This window comes from Meles meles, chromosome 11 (assembly GCF_922984935.1).
Source record: "Meles meles chromosome 11, mMelMel3.1 paternal haplotype, whole genome shotgun sequence".
Taxonomy (NCBI): domain Eukaryota; kingdom Metazoa; phylum Chordata; class Mammalia; order Carnivora; family Mustelidae; genus Meles; species Meles meles.
In genome coordinates this window covers 38,518,154-38,536,886 of record NC_060076.1, presented here as the reverse complement: position 1 = coordinate 38,536,886, position 18,733 = coordinate 38,518,154, and the positions used below count along the sequence as shown (strand labels likewise).

The 18,733-nt window shown below is 42.6% G+C and overlaps 2 protein-coding genes across 6 annotated transcripts in view; one reads left to right on the top strand and one right to left on the bottom strand.

The window, feature by feature from the left end:
• BAG1 (BAG cochaperone 1) overlaps positions 1-1,850 on the bottom strand; it is a 50,777-nt gene extending 48,927 nt beyond the window's left edge. For all 5 annotated transcript variants that reach the window (XM_046022620.1, XM_046022621.1, XM_046022616.1 and 2 more), the window contains exons 1-2: positions 1,480-1,850; positions 35-163 (exon numbers count right to left, since the gene is read on the bottom strand). In XM_046022620.1, coding sequence (XP_045878576.1) covers positions 35-163; positions 1,480-1,699 — 349 coding nt within the window. In that variant the 5' untranslated portion in view covers positions 1,700-1,850. The remainder of the gene's footprint in view (positions 1-34; positions 164-1,479) is intronic.
• Positions 1,851-2,141: 291 nt separating this feature from the next.
• Positions 2,142-17,507, top strand: CHMP5 (charged multivesicular body protein 5). Its single transcript, XM_046022615.1, has 8 exons — positions 2,142-2,417; positions 3,165-3,269; positions 4,611-4,657; positions 7,373-7,466; positions 7,598-7,669; positions 11,745-11,853; positions 14,136-14,248; positions 16,805-17,507. The coding sequence occupies exons 1-8, from the start codon at positions 2,349-2,351 to the stop codon at positions 16,853-16,855; spliced, it is 660 nt and encodes a 219-aa protein (XP_045878571.1). The 5' UTR covers positions 2,142-2,348; the 3' UTR covers positions 16,856-17,507.
• Positions 17,508-18,733: the final 1,226 nt, after the last annotated feature.

Sequence of the window (18,733 nt, the reverse complement as noted above, 5' to 3'; positions counted from 1 at the left end):
CATAAGGACTCAAAGCTGAAAGAGAAATGCCTACCCTTAAATATAAGTTTCTGAAAAGGCAGTGGGACTCCTGTGGCCTCTTCAACAACCTGGGCCAGGTCTTGGACAACTGGCTCACTACAGCCCTGTTGCGGGGTAACATGAAGATCGTGCTTCTCATTGCCTGGAGAGAGAGAAGAGTGTTCAATGAAGAAAATTCTTTCACAAAAACCATTACAGGCTGACACTATTATATTTACTTACCCAGCCTTCAAGGCCCAGTTCATTTGCCACCTACTCCAAACAGCCTGACCCACCCCCCACCCCCAATCTTCCCAGCTTTGTCTGGTGACCTGTCCAAGAATTTTTGTTTCCTCTATAATAATAACTAACAATTTAGTGATATCAGCTAGCATTTTAAGCACTTGACATGCATAAAGGACTGACGAGGCTCATTTCAAACATGATCTAATTTAATTCTCAGAACAACCCCATATACAGATAAGCAAACTAAGTTCCGTTCAGTTAAGACCTGCCCCTGGAGACTCAACTGAGTAAAAACCTGACTTCAGATCAGATTCCTAAGGCCATGTTTTTCATCAGAAGCCATCTGCTTCCTGTGGCCTAACTGCCCTGTACTCTGTAATGTTCTTGTCTCCTTTACTGTCATGAGTAAAGGATTCCTCCAACCAAGTCTCTCCCACTGGGCACACCTGGGCACATACATGGTTGGTGCTCAGTAAATAGACAACAAGTACGTAAACTCAAACAGCAAAAAACTTTTTTGGACCAGAAGTGTCAATTCTTTTCCAGGTATGTGGACAGTGAGGAGATAGCCCATGCCAGAGCTTATGCCAAGCCTTGAGCCTGCACAAGAGTCACATGCAGTTAGTCGGACAGGTGCTACCAACTCTACTTCACAGGGAAGAAACCAGAAGCCTCTAAAGGAGACATCCCAAGGTTACTCAAAACTGAAGGATCTAGAATGCTGGCCTTCAGATTCTGAGGCCCCCGGGTCTCCGCTAGTCCTGAAGAGCTCTTGAGAGAACTTTGTTTAGATCGATGTCAAGTCCAACATTAGACAGACCCAGAGGGTGCCCAGAGCGTATGCTTGGATCCACAGCCCACTCAAACAACGGAGGTGAGTTTAGGCTCCACACACACATAAGTGTCCAGACACAGAGCAGTCATATATGACACGAACAAATACAATCCTGATACAAAGACCCACAATAACTGCTCAGGCACACACTAACGCATACAACCAGGACGACGACATGAAGCACGGACATAGAGGATAAAACAAATGGCCTGAGTCAGAATACAGTGGCCACTGGACAGGTGTGCTGATACAAGACCCCACACTTCCGAACACCAGGACCAATACAAGAACACATCCTTTTGGAGGACACGTGGCCAAACCCACAGACCCCCGTCGGGCTTTGGTAGACTCGCATCGCGCCCACCCGACACGGAGCCCACCCGGTCGTCCGAGCTCACTGTGGGTGACGGTCACGCTGAGCCCGGCTGCCGCCATTTCCTCGCTCTGGGTCACCTCTTCGGTCCGGGTCACCTCTTCACTTCGGGCCACCTCTTCGGTCCGGGCCACCTCTTCGCTCCCGGCCTTTTCTTCGCTCTGGGCCACCTCTTCACTTCGGGCCACCTCTTCGTTCCGGGCCACCTCTTCGCTCCGGGCCGAGCGAGGCCGCACTTTCTTCATCCGCGGCTTTCGAGCGCCGGCGGCGGCGCCCCTGGTGGATCTGGCATGTCCGCCGGCCGCACTTCGGATGGATGTTCGCTGAGAGCGAGGCGGACCGCGCTCCGCCGGGGGCACCGACTGGCGTGGCTCCCGGCCCGGCCGAGGGCCGCGCCCCCGGGGGCCCAGCCGCCCCCGGTCGCCTCGCGGTCTCCCAGCACCACCGCGCTCCGCCAGACCCGCGCTTGTTGACCACCCAGCGGAGGGCGCTGAGTTCGGGATGTTGCAACTCCGCCTGGCTCCCGGCCCGCCCCGGCCCGCCCGGCCTATCGGCCCCGCCCCTCAGAGCAGGCCAGGCTCTCACCCAGCTGTATTCCGCCAAAGCCTCCCCGGCCCCACCCACTCAACCGAGGCCCCGCCCCACTCATCTGGAACCCCGCCCCACGCCCTTCACCGAGGCCACGCCCCTGTTCACTGTCAGCCGGCTCCAACGTCCCCGAGCTCTCCTTCCCCGGAAGGCCGCCCTGAAAACCCGGAAAAAGAGTCGGGAAACGCCAATAAGCACATTGCGCTTGCGCAGGGGGGGCCCGGAAGTCAAGGAGGAGGCGGAGGTGACTCTGCTTCCGTTTCTAGTTTTGCTCCAGTGTTTAGGTTTTCTTCGTGGCCGCCCAAGATGAACCGATTCTTCGGGAAAGCGAAACCCAAGGCTCCGCCGCCCAGCCTGACTGACTGCATTGGCACGGTGGGCACTTGACCACACATAACTAGACCCAGGGATTCTGACACTCCCCACCCCGCCCACCCTCGGTTCCAGGCTCCTACTCGTCCATTCCATTCTCGGTGCCGGACACCTCGGGCCTCTCCACCTCATCTTCGTTCCTGTTACCCAGGTCATTCCTGACGCCACAAACCAGGGACCCCCTAACCCGCTTGCACCCAACCCCCTCTGAGGCCCGCTGCCGTGTTTACTCGCTTTTTCCTTTTGCCCCAACCAGCCATAGGCCCACATCCTTTCCATTTCGTCCAGCCCGACCCTTCCCCCCCTTTTGTCCTTCATCCCTCGCCCAGATCAGGATCCTCAACTTGATATCCTAGGTCAACGTATACGTACCTCAATCCTGGATCTCAATAACAGGAAATTCAGGACTCTGGCCCCTCACATTAAGCCACCACCCTTTATTTAAGCGAACAGCAGTAGATTTACAGCCCTAGCCCATTTCACACACCTGGTTGAGTCCCCAGCCTGACTAGTACCTGATTGTAGAAGAATGGCCCCTCAGCCCAGTGGTTCCTGAATTCTTTTCTGCTCAAGCACTCTTGAAAGGGGCCCTAAAATGTGAGAATCTGAGGAGTGGAGTATAGTTTATAAAGCCTCTCCGTGTTTCTGACTAGTAATCTCCCCCTGGTTGGGAACCACCTTCCCATCCTTCTTTCCTCTCCTGCCCCTTCTCATCTAAGTGTATTGTCCTACTACTTCTGTTTCCTCAAGGTGGACAGCAGGGCAGAATCCATTGACAAGAAGATTTCTCGACTGGATGCTGAGCTTGTGAAGTATAAGGATCAGATCAAGAAGATGAGAGAGGGTCCTGCCAAGGTAAAGTAAGCGGCAGCTGCAAAAGTTGCTGCAGTAGCCTAATTTGAGCACCTCTGGAAGTAATGCCCACTAGTAGTCTGGTAAGGAGAAAACATGTGAAGGTGTATCCTTCAAGGAGGAGGGTTTGCATCTTGATATGAGAGGAAGACTGGGGTTTAGTCTGGTGGAGAGAAGTTGCTAACAATTGGTCCAGAAGCATGTACAGGGAATTAATACATTCTACTGAGAAGGTGGCAATCTCAGAACAGTGTATTGCCAGGCTGGTCAGGTTGGGTGGGTATAATAAGCTGGTTAAGGAATGGCGTGCTGGGAAAATCACTCAACTAGGCTTCTGGAGACCAGTGTTTTATTAATAACACCATCACTATTTACTAGCTGTAGCCATCATAAATCACTTAATACCTTACTTTCCTCTTCTATTAGGTAGAAACAGAGATTACCATACTTAAGTGCATGGACTGTGGATATAGAACTACCTTCTTTTTTCCCCCATCTCTGTAACTTATTAACTATTTGAGCTAGGTTACTTAGTGTCACTGAAACTCAATTTCCCTATCTGTAAAATGGGGATAACACCTACTTTATAATGTGAAGATTAAAGGTAATTCATGTGACCCACCTAGCACTGTGTCTGGTACATAGAAACATTCATAAATAATAAATGCTTGATATTATCATCATTTGTGAGAAAATATCTGCTTTTCCTTTTTCACTGGAGGAGACAAATAAAATGATTTATGAAACAGTGTAGGAAGGGAAGTGACAAGAGGCTTTTTTCAGCCTTCTTAGTTGGATGGAATGAAGAGTGACCAGAGGCAGGTAAGCTCATCTAGACTTGAGATGAAAGCCTAAATTATGGTGGCAGTCAGGAAAATGACAGGAAAATCAGTTTGCAAGTGAGTTCTGAAAATCAGTAACAAGAATGCTGCATGAAGAGACAGAGGAAAAACAAGTCTGATGCAAAGCTGCTTAACCTAGAAAAGGGAAAGATTGGTGGGACCGTTGTTAATATTGGTGAGAGCAGGTTGAGGATTTCGGGCACGTTGCATTTGAGTGAATAGCAAGATGTCCAAGTTGAGAATCTCCCTAAGGCAACTGGATTAGGGGTCACCATGGAGCAACTATGAACTAAAGGGAGTAAATTCAGTACCCTGAGATGTGGGATACAGAGACGAGCTGAGGCTTAAAGACTGCTTGGGAGGTGAAGAAGAGTCCAGGAGCTATTCTGTCTACGACTTTGAAGAAGAAAGTAGATATGTAAGTCCAAGAATATGGGAGATTTCTTTTACTATATGTGTGTTTTCTACTTCTTTTAATTAAAATCTGTTTTTTTCTCCCCAGAATATGGTCAAACAGAAAGCCTTGAGAGTTTTAAAGCAAAAGCGGATGTAAGTTATAAGTGTGACGTCCTTTCCTCCAGCAGGTTTAACTAAAAGGGAAATGGTCTTTTATTCTTCAGTTTTTCATACTATTTTATAAGCATTCTTGATTTAGTTGCAAATTTCGTTTATATATCTGGTGAGCTGGGTTTTTCTCCCCCTGCATGTTCAGCACTATTTGTTGCAGCACTGTCCATCTAAACAGAACTTTTTGCCATGATAGAGGTGTTCGGTGTCTATGCTGTTCAGTACAGTAGCTCTTAGCCACGTGTGGCTCTTAAGCACTTGAAAAATGTTTAATAAACACTTTAAGTAGCCATATGTGGCTAATGGCTTCTGTATTAAACCACCCAGATCTATAGCGTTCTCCCATTATTTATTTAATTACAGTATGCCTTTTTGTTTGTCTGTAAAATTGAGAATCCTGAATACTTGTTCCCTCCCAACCAGAATAGATTTAAGGGTCCTTAATTTATTTTAGGTGACTATGTCTCAGTGTTTGAGCAGAAGTCAAGTAGCATCTTTGGCCCTGTAAGCTGATGAGACCTTCTGCAGGTTTGCAGGGGTCAGCTGTAAGCGGCTTATAAGGAGCCAGAAAGGCTGTTGATATCTCTATTTTTATTCATATTTTATTTTGAGATTTTATTTATTTGACAGCCAGAGATCACAAGTAGGTAGAGAGGCAGGCAGAGGGGGGTGGGAAGCAGGCTCCCTGCTGAGCAGAGAGCCCAGTGTGGGACTTGATCCCAGGACCCCAGGATCATGACCCAAGCCGAAGGCAGAGGCTTTAACCTTAACACTGAGCCACCCAGGTGCCCCTATTTTTATTTTTAAAATGCTTTTTTATCAGATAACCACCTTCCTCCTTCTAAATTAGACAAAATTGGAAAAAGAAAATGATAATGGTGAGAGTATGGTAAAACTGTTCTTAGTAGGTGGCACTGCAATATTTAAGTAACTTTTTTTAACAAAAGGAATGTATATTCATCATAGATGCTTGGAAAATACAAAAACATGAACAGAAGAAAAGAACATTTACCTAGATTCCTACTACCAGAAATAACCATTTCTTAGTTTCTTTCTCTGCTTGTGCATGCGTGGAATCTGTGCATATAGCTTTTTTGAAGAAAAATTGTACTGTGTAAATATAAGTTGTCCCTTTCCACTTCATATTATATCGTGAGCATTTCTCTCCTTTTATACATTCTTTGGAAACTTTAATAGGGTGGTGACAATTCTACTACCATTTGCCTGCACCGTGAATTGACCAGTTTTCTTCTGGTTGGATAATTAGATGGTTTCCAAATATTGTATAAAGACCATACTGACATAAATCTTTTGAGTAGTATCATACTTTGATATAAAACTTTATTTTAGGGCACCTGGGTGGCTCAGTGGGCTAAAGCCTCTGCCTTTGGCTCAGGTCATGATCCCAGGGTCCTGGGATCGAGCCCCACATTGGGCTCTCTGCTCCATGGGGAGCCTGCTTCCTCCTCTCTCTTTGCCTGCCTCTCTGCCTACTTGTGATCTCTGTCTGTCAAATAAATAAATAAAATCTTTAAAAAAATAAAAAATAAATAAAACTTTATTTTATTTTATTTATTTTTGTTATTTATTTATTTTATTTTTAAGATTTTATTTATTTATTTGACAGAGATCACAAGCAGGCAGAGAGGCAGGCAGGGGTCGGAGAGGGGACCCAGGCTCCCTGCTAAGCAGAGAGCCCGATGTGGAACTCGATCCCAGGACGGGATCATGACCTGAGCCGAAGGCAGAGGCTTTAACCCACTGAGCCACCCAGGCAACCCTAAAACTTTATTTAAAAAAAAAAAATTTTGAGGGCGCCTGGGCGGCTCAGTGGGTTAAGCCGCTGCCTTCGGCTCAGGTCAAGATCTCAGGGGTCCTGGGATCGAGTCCCGCATCGGGCTCTCTGCTCAGCAGCGAGCCTGCTTCCCTCTCTCTCTCTCTGCCTGCCTCTCTGTCTACTTGTGATCTCTCTCTGTCAAATAAATAAAGAAAGAATCTTTAAAAAAAAAAAAATTTGAGCACCATGTATTACATCAAGCCGGATGAATTACCTAATTATGGATACAAGATTAATAAAAAATAATACCTATCCTCAAGAACTTCAGTCTACTGGAAAACTGGTTTAGTCATGTGTATGAAAAGCCTTAAATCTTATCTTATCGTGGGGCACCTGGGTGGCTTATTCGGTTGAGCATCTGCCTTTGGCTCAGGTCACGATCTCCGGGGTCCTGGGATTGATCCCCTCAACGTGCTCCCTACTCAGCAGGGGGTTCTGCATCTCCCTTCCCTCTGCCTCTGCCCCTGCTTGTGCTCTCTCTATCTCTCTGTCTCAAATGAATAAATAAAATCTTTTTTAAAAAAATCATCTTACCCTGTGCCCCAAGAATTCCACTTTTGCAGATTGATCATAGGAAATCATTTGAAACATTAAGACACAATAAGGTTATGTAGTAACATAGATAACAGCAAAGGCTATAATGTTAAGTGGAAAATAGTCTCATAATTAAGATACAAAGACAAAAGACTGCCAGGGTACATGAAATGATATTTGTGTTAGAGTGAACACATTGTTTTTGCTAGTTTTTCTGTGTATTTAAGTTTTTTAAGTTTTTTTTTTTTAAAGAAAATTCCTACTTAGTGTTAGATATAGGATTTCTATCTTTCTTACATTTACCATTCTTAATTGATTCTGAAAAGGTATGAGCAGCAGCGGGACAATCTTGCCCAACAGTCATTTAACATGGAACAAGCCAATTACACCATCCAGTCATTGAAGGACACCAAGACCACGGTATTTCCATAGCACCTTTTCCCATGATTTTATTTTATTTTCTTACTCTTGTTCTTTTCCCACAGTATTTAAAAGGTAATTTCACCAACATGGCTTCTGAAGACATTGTGTTCTCTTTTATCTTTTTTTAGGTTGATGCTATGAAACTGGGAGTAAAGGAAATGAAGAAAGCATACAAGCAAGTGAAAATCGACCAGATTGAGGTGAGTTATATACTGGTTTCTGCAAGGATGTACACGAGTTTGGAAAGAGTCTAAATGAATGTGTATGTGATGTAAAGAACACAGAAGACTATTTGAATCTTGGACTTGCCATTTACTAATAGAGTAACTTTGGGAAAGGGTACCAAATGTCTCTGTTTCCTTGTTAACACAAGGATCCTAATGCCACATATGGTTATTATGAGGATGAAATAAATGAGCTGGTATGTCTATGCACGCAATACCTAGTAAATAATAGACACTCAGTAAATAAGCTACTAGTTTCCTGTTACTTCTAACTCACTTAATGATTTTGAGTCTGCTTCCTCAATTGTAAAGTAGTGATGTTGCTACCCATCCCCCAGGATTGTCACGTGTATTAAATTGAAGATGTATATGTCAGGTGTTTGACACAGTTCTTGGAGCAGAGCTAGTTCCCTTTTCTAGTAATTCTCTTTAGATATTTAATAATAACACCATTAGGTTCTTAAAATTAACATGTCTTTTTAGATCATGCTTTACCTGGGAGATGAGCCCGATGCGCTTAGCTCCTCACCTCTGTCAGGTGGACAGCCTAGATGGCAGGCAGGGATAGAAGAGGGAGTGAGCGGGACTGATCAGAGGAAAGAGGCCTTTCTGCCAGAATGGTGGTGGTCTTTACTTTACCACCCCACTACAGTAAGGTGTCTCTTTCTATGAAGGCAGGGACTTGATTTTGTTCACTGTCATGCCTTGAACAATGCCTGGCCATTGTTGGTGCTTGGAAAGCTTTTGATGGATGATGAACAAATGAACAAGAGACTATTAAAGGAGCTAAAGCAGTCCTACCTGATTCAAGCTTTATTTGTTGGTTATTTACTATCTTCCTGGGATTTTACTGCCTCTGAAGAGGTAGTCTCTGAGAGTGCGGATCTAGTGGAAGTGAGGGCATTCCTCCCGTCTTACTTTTCTCGAGCACCCTGCCTTGGACTGCCCGTGGCTGTCTTTCTTTAATCCTCCACAAGTCTCTGCTTACACGGAGTTAAACTCAGTGACATTTTCTCAGTGACTGAGAAAATGTTCCAAGTACATTTGTCTTATTTGTACAATACTATTTAATAATACAATGAAACTGAATTTTGTTTTCTGTTTATACATTTATTTATTTATTTTAAGATTTTATTTATTTGAGAGAGAGACAATGAGAGAGAGCATGAGAGAGGAGAAAGTCAGAGGGAGAAGCAGACTCTCCAAGGAGCAGGGAGCCCGATGCGGGACTCGATCCCAGGACCCCGGGATCACGACCCGAGCCGAAGGCAGTCGCCCAACCAACTGAGCCACCAGGCGCCCCGTACATTTCTTTATGTTTTAATTAGAGCTATTTAATGTCAGCAAGATAGAAATTGTGGTCTTTCTGGGGTTTTTGTACGTCTCTCCATCTTTTATCTATAGTTGTCTGTCTGGTTCCCTATCTAATGATTCTTTTCCTGTCTCCTTGTAGATTTGCCCATATGGCAGGTAGAGAGCTCCTTTCTCTCCCTTTTGGCCTGTGTGTCTGTTTTTGTGTGTTGTCAGATGGGCTATCCCTTTTGAATTTCATTTGCTTTCCTAAAATACTTTATAAAACATTTTCATTGTTTTATAATTCTCATGTTTTTGGATTTTGCCCGTGTTCTCTGTTTCTAGCCTCCCTGTTTTTTAGTTTCTGCACATCAAGTCTATTGCTTGTATTTGTTCATACTACTTTTGTGTTACTTATCCAATACTGAACCTGTTAATTCTTTGTGTGATAATTGTGTGTGTGTGTGTGTCTTTCACAGAGTCTGTTGTGAGGAATCCTGTCCACAAGGATACTTGTCCTGATGTGTGATAGCGTGGCAGAAACTGACTTGATTAGCGTACTCTGTGTTTTCACTTTTGTGTGGTTTTGTTTCAGCCAGTGCTTCTCTGTACAGCAGAATGTCACATGCGTACAGTGTGGTAGTTTGGCACTTGAAAACACAGAAAAGCATATTGTTTTCTTTTTCTTAAGTGTTTTTAATTTTATTTTCTGTCTTTTCTTCTTTAAATGGAAAAACAAACCTCCAATTTGGGGGCCAGGAGGTGTTCTCAGATGTTTTGCATTGCTCTAAATATTCTGAAGGATAAATGCTGCCTATTTGGACTTTCTGCATTATCAACACTAATCTGTTACCTTTCTGTGGAAATTTAAGTTTATGACAAGCACATTATTACGCTGCATATCCTTTTTTTAAAAAAAAGATTTTGTTTATTTATTTGAGAGAGAGCATGAACGAGAGAGCATGAAAGAGAGCACAAGCAGAGGGGGAACTGCAGAGAGAGAGGGAGAAGCAGACTCCCCGCTGAGCAGGGAGCCCTACATGGGGCTCGATCCCAGGACCCCAGGATCATGACCTGAGCTGAAGGCAGACGCTTAATCAACTGAGCCACCCAGGCGCTCCTCTCTGCATATCTTTAATACAATGGAAGATACGTAGTATTAAGTGCTTATGTTTTACATGTATTACTGCAGTAAAGCCTTACAGAACCCTCTGAGGTACGCCTATTAGTAATCTCATTTTACAGATGAGAAAACTATGGCTTAGAGACTTTATTTCTCATTAAGTAAGGCAAAATTTGAGCTTTTATATGACTGATTCCAGAGTCTGTGCTCCTAACCGTTATATTACCTGCCCAGTGTTTTGCTGTAGCACTTCTCCGATTGGTTTTACATTATTTTTGGCCTTGCAGTCTTCCAGTTAATCATGGGTAGATCATTCACAGATGACTTATGCTCTCAGTCATTTTCACCAGCCTGGTTTCTGATATCAAGCCTGTCCCGATTCCATTTCTGTTTCTCCACCCAGGGTGGGCCTGGTAGAACTTTTAGTACCACCCAGTTGTTTCCACTACTGTATTTTTCCCCTGTACAGTGTATTCAGTCTTTAGCTGACTTGAGATTAATTTGCTTGTCTCTCTTACCTGCTTTTCTCCATAAACTGGAAACATGTTGATAGTGTAGATGTTGCTGGAGTTAACGTTCTAGGTAAACTTTCTGTAGTGACAGAGTGCTGATACGCACCCATTTTTTGCAAGAGGACTTTGGATTTCCATGAGGCACCTTAAATTCAAATGCAAGATCACCAATTTAATTATTTTTCTTAAGTTTATTTATGTTTTTATAGTAGTCTCTATACCTAGGGTGGTATTCAGACACCTGAGTGGTGTTCAAACCTAAAACCCCAAGATCAAAGACCCACATGCTCTTTGAGCCAGCCAGGTGCCCCAATTTAATTCTTTTTTATTTTTGAGTGTATGTTTTATTATCAAAAAGGAGGATTATTACCAAAAAGGGGCACCTGGGTGGCTCAGTGGGTTAAGCCTCTGCCTTCAACTCAGGTCATGGTCTCAGGGTCCTGGGATCAAGCCCTGCATCAGGTTCTCTACTCGGCGGGCAGCCTGCTTCCCCCTCTCTCTCTGCTTGCCTCTCTGCCTACTTGTGATCTCTCTCTCCGTGTCAAATAAATAAATAAATAAAAATTTTTTAAAAAGGATTATGTGGATCATTGGCATTCACAGTTATTGTTAGGGGAATCTTCAGTTTTATGATTTTTTTATATAGAGCTTTTATTAAGCTCGTATACTTTTTCAGGAGTTACTGAGACCCATCCTTTAGAGGAACACGTGCTCCATTGTTGACTAGAAAGAATCACTAGGCAAGGACTGGAGTAAGGGAAGGGAAGTAACAATTATTAAGAACTGATATGTGCTCAGCATTTTATGCACATTATCTTTTTAAAAATTGCTTGTTTCTAAGATTCAGAGGAAAGAATAGGGTGGAGGGGTAGTTAGAGGAAAATAGTAAGAAATGAACGGAAGGGGGCGCCTGGGTGGCTCAGTCGAAGTTAGGTGTCTGCTTTCCGCTCAGGTCCTGGTCCCAGGGTCCTGGGATTGAGCCCCACATTGGGTTCCCTGCTCAGCAGGGAGTCTGCTTCTCCTTCTCACTCTCCTTCTGTGCTTTCTCTCTCTTAAATAAATAAATAAATATTAAAAAAAAAAAAAAGAAATGAATGAGAGCCGTCATGTGTATTTCTATAAGGATTTACAAGACCAGCTAGAAGACATGATGGAAGATGCCAATGAAATCCAAGAAGCGCTGAGCCGTAGTTATGGCACCCCAGAATTAGATGAAGATGACCTGGAAGCAGGTATGTTGTGGGAAAAGCAATTAGGGGGGGAAAGTTTCGGAGTCTGAAAGGAATGACTTCTGGGGACCTTTTCCCAAATGCTAGAGAAAATTCCTGTGATGGTTCTGTGAGAGTTAGTTTACGGCACAGTCTCTGGGCAAAGAGCTTGGGAGGTAGGCCTGTCAGATTTGCGTGCCTCACCAACAACTCCAGGAAGAAAAGCTACAGAGGTAGGGCGGGGCAAAGGTCTCTGCTGACCTGGTTCTTGATATCTAAATACTGCCTTTCTCTGCCATTTTTCTTTGTATTTTATTCTCCCTCTTATTAGAGTCCTCTCCCTTAGAACAGCAAAGCAGATCAAGAAATAGTCACCGGCAAATACTTAGTGTGCATCTACCGAATGCTAGTTACTATGTTATGTGCTAGGGGTTTAACATTGAAAAAAGCGGATACAATCCCTGCATTCATGAAGCTTCTCTAGCGAAGGATAAGAAACTGCTTGTTTCAAGTAATTCATAGGAAGAACACAAACTGTTGGGAAGGAGAATTATGGGGTACTGTGGAGCACATAGCTGGGCAATTTAACCTGGTTGGAGTGGAGACAGGCATGGTCCTGAGGATGAGTAGGGAATAGCAGGGAAAAAATGGGAGGCGTTGTTGAGTGGCCTCAGGGAGAGGAATCTTTACCCGAAGAAAACGAAAATACTGATTTGAAAAAATCCATTACACCCCTATATCTACAGCAGCATTATTTTTAATAGCCAAGACATGGAAACAGCCCAAGTAAGTGCAAATAAGTGAAATAAGTCCGACAGAGAAAGACAAATAGGATTTCACTTATATGTGGAATTTAAGAAACGAAGAAACAGACTCTTAACTATAGAGAACAAAGTGCTAGAGGGGTGGGTGGGGGGATAGGAGAAATAGGTGAAGGGGATTAAGAGTACACTTACCCATGATGAGCACTGAGTAATGTGTAGAATTGTTGAATCACTATATTGTATACCTGAAACTAATGTAACAGTTAATTATACTGGAATTTAAAAAGTAATTAGAAATCTAAAAAAATGATAGTGGTTAAGACTAAGGTGGTGATAGCAGAAACAGAAAAGTGGATGTGGAAGGAGGGGGAGGTCAAAGATGTATGTCAGTGTCTAGCATGAGTAACTAGGTAGATGGCAAAAGCACCTCACACTGGATTTTCTGTCACATGATACCCATGTCTTAGTTGTTCTCCTCTTCCTCCTCCTCCTCCTCTCTCTCTCCCCCCTCGCTCACCCACCCCATTCCTTCTCTTCCCCAATTCTGTTTTTGCAGTATTTTTTTTTTCCCATTGATTTCTTTATTTCCCATCCTGAGATTTCCCTGATGAATCTCTATCTGGTATTGTCATTCCTCTTGGTCACTTCCAACTCACTTTACTGTAGACGTGCTTTTCTTTTTTTCTTTCTTTTTTTTTTTTTTTAAAGATTTTATTTATTTATTTGACACACAGAGATCACAGTAGGCAGAGAGATGGGGGGGGGGGGGTTGCCAAGGAAGCAGTCGCCCTGCTGAGCAGAGAGCCCGATGCGGGGCTCAATCCCAGGACCCCGGGATCATGACCTGAGCCAAAGGCAGAGGCTTTAACCCACTGAGCCACCCAGGCGCCCCTACTGTAGACGTGTTTTTATATGATGGTTATCAGTAGACAACAATCTCTTGCTTCCTTTTACTGCCTCCTTTCAAGTTCATCAATAAATGAGAGAGAATTTTGTATATTTGCTGTTGTCCAGATGTTCTAATTTGAATTGGCCAAGTGATAGCTATAGAATCTTCTCATGAAGACTAGGGCCTTTAAACCTGTGGGGAATGGTTGTTTTGTTTGTTTTATTTTGATTTTTGTTTCTCATAGATTTTACCACATCAGTTCCCTTGAAAGTTTCTTGTAATGGTCATCTTTTATTTTTTATTTACTTATTATTATTTTTTTTTAAAGGTTTTATTTATTTATTTGACAAACAGAGATCACAAGCAGGCAGAGAGAGAGGAAGGGAAGCAGGCTCCCCGCTGAGCAGAGAGCCCGATGCGGGGCTCAATCCCAGGACCCTGGGATCATGACCTGAGCCAGAGGCAGAGGCTTTAACCCACTGAGCCACCCAGGCACCCCAGTCATCTTTTATTTTGAAAATAGAAATTAATAATCCTTTTCCCTTTGTTTTGAAATTTTAGTCTTATAGTAAATAACTTGGCTAACTTTCTTAACATTAGCTGCCAGTTTTCTTGTGTAAATTTTACTGACATGTTGACTATTTCAATCTCAGAGTTGGATGCCCTGGGTGATGAGCTTCTGGCCGATGAAGACAGCTCTTACTTGGATGAAGCAGCTTCTGCACCTGCAATTCCAGAAGGCGTTCCCACTGACACAAAGAATAAGGTGAAAGCTTTTTCTCTTTTCGTTAGATCTGCAAAAAAGAAAGGGTTTTATGCTTGGTCACCAGTCTGGGAATCTACAAGGTAGTCTTAAGTTAGAGCAAGGAAAGACTATCTCAGTCATTATTTTGGGACCCTTTGCATTAAACTGCGGACAGGCTGTGTACATTGTGTCACTGAGGCCCAGGAGTGTTTTTATACATTAACAATTTGTATAATCAATATAATTACCCTTATGAGCTTGCACTGGGTTCCATTTATAGGTTTTAGACAGCGTTTCCTGGAGTAGTATCACTAACACATGAACCATTCTAGGTCATGGCAAGGAGAGTCTGTCCTCCATACACACTGCTTAGTTGTAGGGTGAAATTTTTAAATGAGGATTAAGAATTTAAATATAGGGGCGCCTGGGTGGCTCAGTGGGTTAAGCCTCTGCCTTCGGCTCAGGTCATGATCCTGAGGTCCTGGGATCGAGCCCCGCATGGGACTCTCTGCTCAGCAGGGAGCTTGCTTCCTCCCCTCTCTCTCTGCCTGCCTCTCTGCCTACCTGTGATCTCTGTCAAATAAATAAATAAAATCTTTAAAAATAATAATAATAACTTAAATATAAAACTTAATGTCAAAAGATTCTTATTTAAAAAGGTAAAGAATCAGGACACCAGAGTTTAAGTCTCAGCCCCGTGACTGACTGTGAGGCCTCAGCAAATCACTGTTTTGAATTCTTCTGTTCCTTATATCTCTAAAATGCAGATAATTATAATAATCTCACATAACTGTTGTATAGACCCAAGTTAGACCTTATAATTAAAAGGACTTGGCGAACTGAAAGCCCTGTCCAAAGCTGCATGGTTGTCATTATTATAAACAGATAAACTTTTGTTACTTATGAAATCCTGTTCATTCCATCTTAGTTCCTGGTATAAATGTCATTTTTTTCTATTGCCATTTGTCCTGTGTTTGCATTATCTCCCAGTGTGCACACTGAGTATACAGAATCCTTGAGTGAGAGCCTGTCTCCTCAGCTCTGCCTTTAATTCACTGTGTGACTTGGAGGAAAAAAAAAAAAAAGAAAGAAAAAAAATATATATATACACACACATGTGTATGTGTATATATATATATATTTATTTGAAAGAGAGAGTGGGGTTGGGGGGTGGGGGCAGTGCAGAGAGAGAGAGAATCCAGAAGCAGAATCCCCGTCAGCACAGACCTGGACAACCCTGAGATCATGACCTGAGCCAAAACCAGAAGTCAGATGCGCAGCCTCCAACTGAGCCACCCAGGAGCCCTGACTTGGAGCAAATTAGAAATTCTTGTTTTCTGTCTGAACCTTGTCAGTTTTTCCCACTTACGGAATGTGCGGAGCAAAAGGTAGAGAGTAGGTAGTTTCTCAGGTCCCTTCTAGCTAATTTCTATGAATGTGTGTCTTCTCCTGTTGTACTTCTCCCTTCTTGAGTCTAGAGTAATCTTGCCTTTCTCTACTACCCATCTACCCCACCCTACCCCTGCCTCTGACATTTCAAGGTTCCAGGAGCATAGGTTGCTTTTTCTCAGCATATCTGAAATAATTTTTGTTAATGCTGCCTACCACAACTCAACCTTTTCAGTCATTTATATTTCCATCTTCTATTTGTCACAGATTCCTGAGTTAAATGTGCTGTTGAGATGTGATTTCTTCCTTTTTTTTTTTTTTAATATTTTATTTATTTACCTGACAGACAGAGATCTCAAGTAGGCAGAGAGGCAGGCAGAGAGAGAGGAGGAAGCAGGCTTCCTGCTGAGCAGAGCCCCCGATGTGGGGCTCGATCCCAGGAGCCTGGGATCATGACCTGAGCCGAAGGCAGAGGCTTTAACCCACTGAGCCACCCAGGCGCCCTGAGATGTGATTTCTTAATTGATAGTGGTATCACTGCCTGTAAGTTTGTAGTAAAGTATGATATGGAAGTAACTGCCTATCCTAGGGCACTGCTTCTTTAAAGATTGGGAAAGCTACAAAAGGTCGTGGTTCACTTTAGGAATCAGAGTGAAAACAGGAATCTGGAAGCAGGGACTAACTCCTCAGCCTTTCCTCCCAGACCTTCCCAGCCCCCACTTCCCCTTCTAGGTTTACTTTTTTTTTTTTTTTTTTAAGATTTTATTTATTTGAGGGAGAGACAGTGAGAGAACACAAGCAGGAGAGCAGCAGGCAGAGGGAGAGGGAGAAGCAGGCTCCCTGCTGAGCAAGGAGCCCGATGCAGGGCCTGGGATCATGACCTGAGCCAAAGGCAGATGCTTAACCAATGAGCCACCCAGGTGCCCTGCCTTGGTTTACTCTTAAGTCTATTTCTCTCTCACTCTTCCTTTACCCTGCAAACAACCACCCATTTTGAGCTTGTCCAGTCTTTCCTTGGTTTATCACTTCCCCCTTTACCTTTCATGAAAATGCTTTTTCATCTTCTTAGGGGTATTTTGGTGTTCATTGGTTACACACTCAGAAAAGAGTTTTGACTACTAAATATTTGTAATCATTTGCTCTATCAATTGAAAAACAGCGGCACTGAACATTGCTTTCTTTTCACAGGATGGAGTCCTGGTGGATGAATTTGGATTGCCACAGATCCCTGCTTCATAGACTTGCATCATTCAAGTACATCGTGTAAAATAAACACATATTGTGGGACTAGGAAATATTTATCTTTCCAAATTACCATAACAGATTTAGGTTTCTTTCCTTTCTTCAAAGGAAAGTTTAATTACATTGCTCTTCATTTTTTTCCGTTAAAAGATTCATTGTTTGGGGGACGCTTTCTTCATACTAAAATTTTATTTCCTTTCTCTTGTGAAAGACTAACTTACTTAAAAGTATCAGTGACTATGTATAACTTGTTTTCATTTATTAATAATAATTTGAAATAAAACCAAGGAAAGGAAATCTTTAAATTCTGCGATAGTGTAACTCCACAATCTCAAACTGACCTTACAAATTGATAAGACAAAGATGAGATTATTGGGATGGTTCATACTATGATTCAAACCATTTTCTATTGTGGTATTATAGGTTGGTTAAAGTAATAGCCTTTTTTGATGGGTTTTGTTGTGTCTTGTGAGTAAATCATTACTATGTCTGATATTGGAATGGAATTATCACTACTGTATCATGAGTGGATATTTTGATTCTGTGGTTCCCTCAGTATTACAGCCTGACTTGTAATCAATAATGACTATTTCTTGATATTTAATGTATAGGACATTTATTTATACTCAATAAATATTTTTCAAAAGGATACAATTTTAATAATATCACTTCAGCCTACAACCTCTAGAAAAAAACTTAACATAGTTTCAGTGTTGATTCACCTAAAAACTCCACTATAGTAATCAAGTTTAAGTGCTAGCATCAGAGGAAGGAACAAAGAACAATCCAGGCCTGGGCCCTGATCTACAATCTAATAACTTCTAAGCAGCCTACACACTTCGTTAAAATTCTTTTTCCTTATTAGTACAATCATGCTTACCTCAGAAGGCTTTTATGAGGAATAATTGAGGTGATGGTCATGAGTATAGTTGACAGGTTTGAACACAATCCACTTCTACATGGATTTTTTACAGTACAGGATTGTAAATGTATTTTCTCTTCTTTGTGATTTTCTTAATAACATTCTTTTCTGTAGCTTACTTTATTGTAAAAATACAGTATATAATACGTATACAAAATATGTGTTAGTTGTTTATGTTATTAGTAAGGCTTTCAGTCAACAGTAGGCTACTAGTAGTTAAGTTTGGGGGGAGTTAAAAGTTATTGCAGATTTTCAACTATGCCCTATTCCCCACGTTGTTCATGTGTTAACGGTACTTTGCAACTTGCTGTTCTCATATGAGGGCTATTAACAACAACAACAAAAAAATAGGGGCTTCATTCTTTTCTTGGAAGTTTCCAGAAGTGCTACAGCCAGTCCAAACTCCTGCCCAATTTCAGGGTCTTTAATGATCCATTAGTGGGGACTAATCTCACCCTCACAAGAAACCTTCCAGTGGGATCGAACATTGTGCCTGTTCATCATTAACTTCTTGAAACCTTCCTTGGCTTCTCTACAGTTTCTCACTCAGCTCTTTAAATAATTCTTCCACTATAGTTTCAATCTTGGATTTGAGATTTATCAAAAGATATATCCTTGAAATATATCACATCCAAGATTTTAAATATTACCTGTACCTAAGGACTCAAAATAACTCTCACTAGCCTAGACCTCTTTCTTCATTCTTATTTTCAGTCCTGGGCATTACTAACTAAATGTTCCACCATTATCTAAAATCTGATATCCAGAGGCGCCTCGGTGGCTCAGTGGGTTAAGCCTCTGCCTTCAGCTCAGGTCATGATCTCAGGGGCCTGGGATCAAGCCCCACATCAGGTTCTCTGCTCAGCAGGGAGCCTGCTTCCCCCTATCTCTGCCTGACTCTCTGCCTACTTATGATCTCTCCCTCTGTCAGATAAATAAATAAAATCTTAAAA

Bases quoted from the DNA above. Each gene is read 5' to 3' on its own strand.
- CHMP5 (XM_046022615.1), top strand. From the start codon at position 2,349: ATGAACCGATTCTTCGGGAAAGCGAAACCCAAGGCTCCGCCGCCCAGC. The intron at 7,467-7,597 runs GTATTTCCATAG...ATCTTTTTTTAG, and splicing joins TGAAGGACACCAAGACCACG to GTTGATGCTATGAAACTGGG. The intron at 14,249-16,804 runs GTGAAAGCTTTT...TTCTTTTCACAG, and splicing joins CCACTGACACAAAGAATAAG to GATGGAGTCCTGGTGGATGA.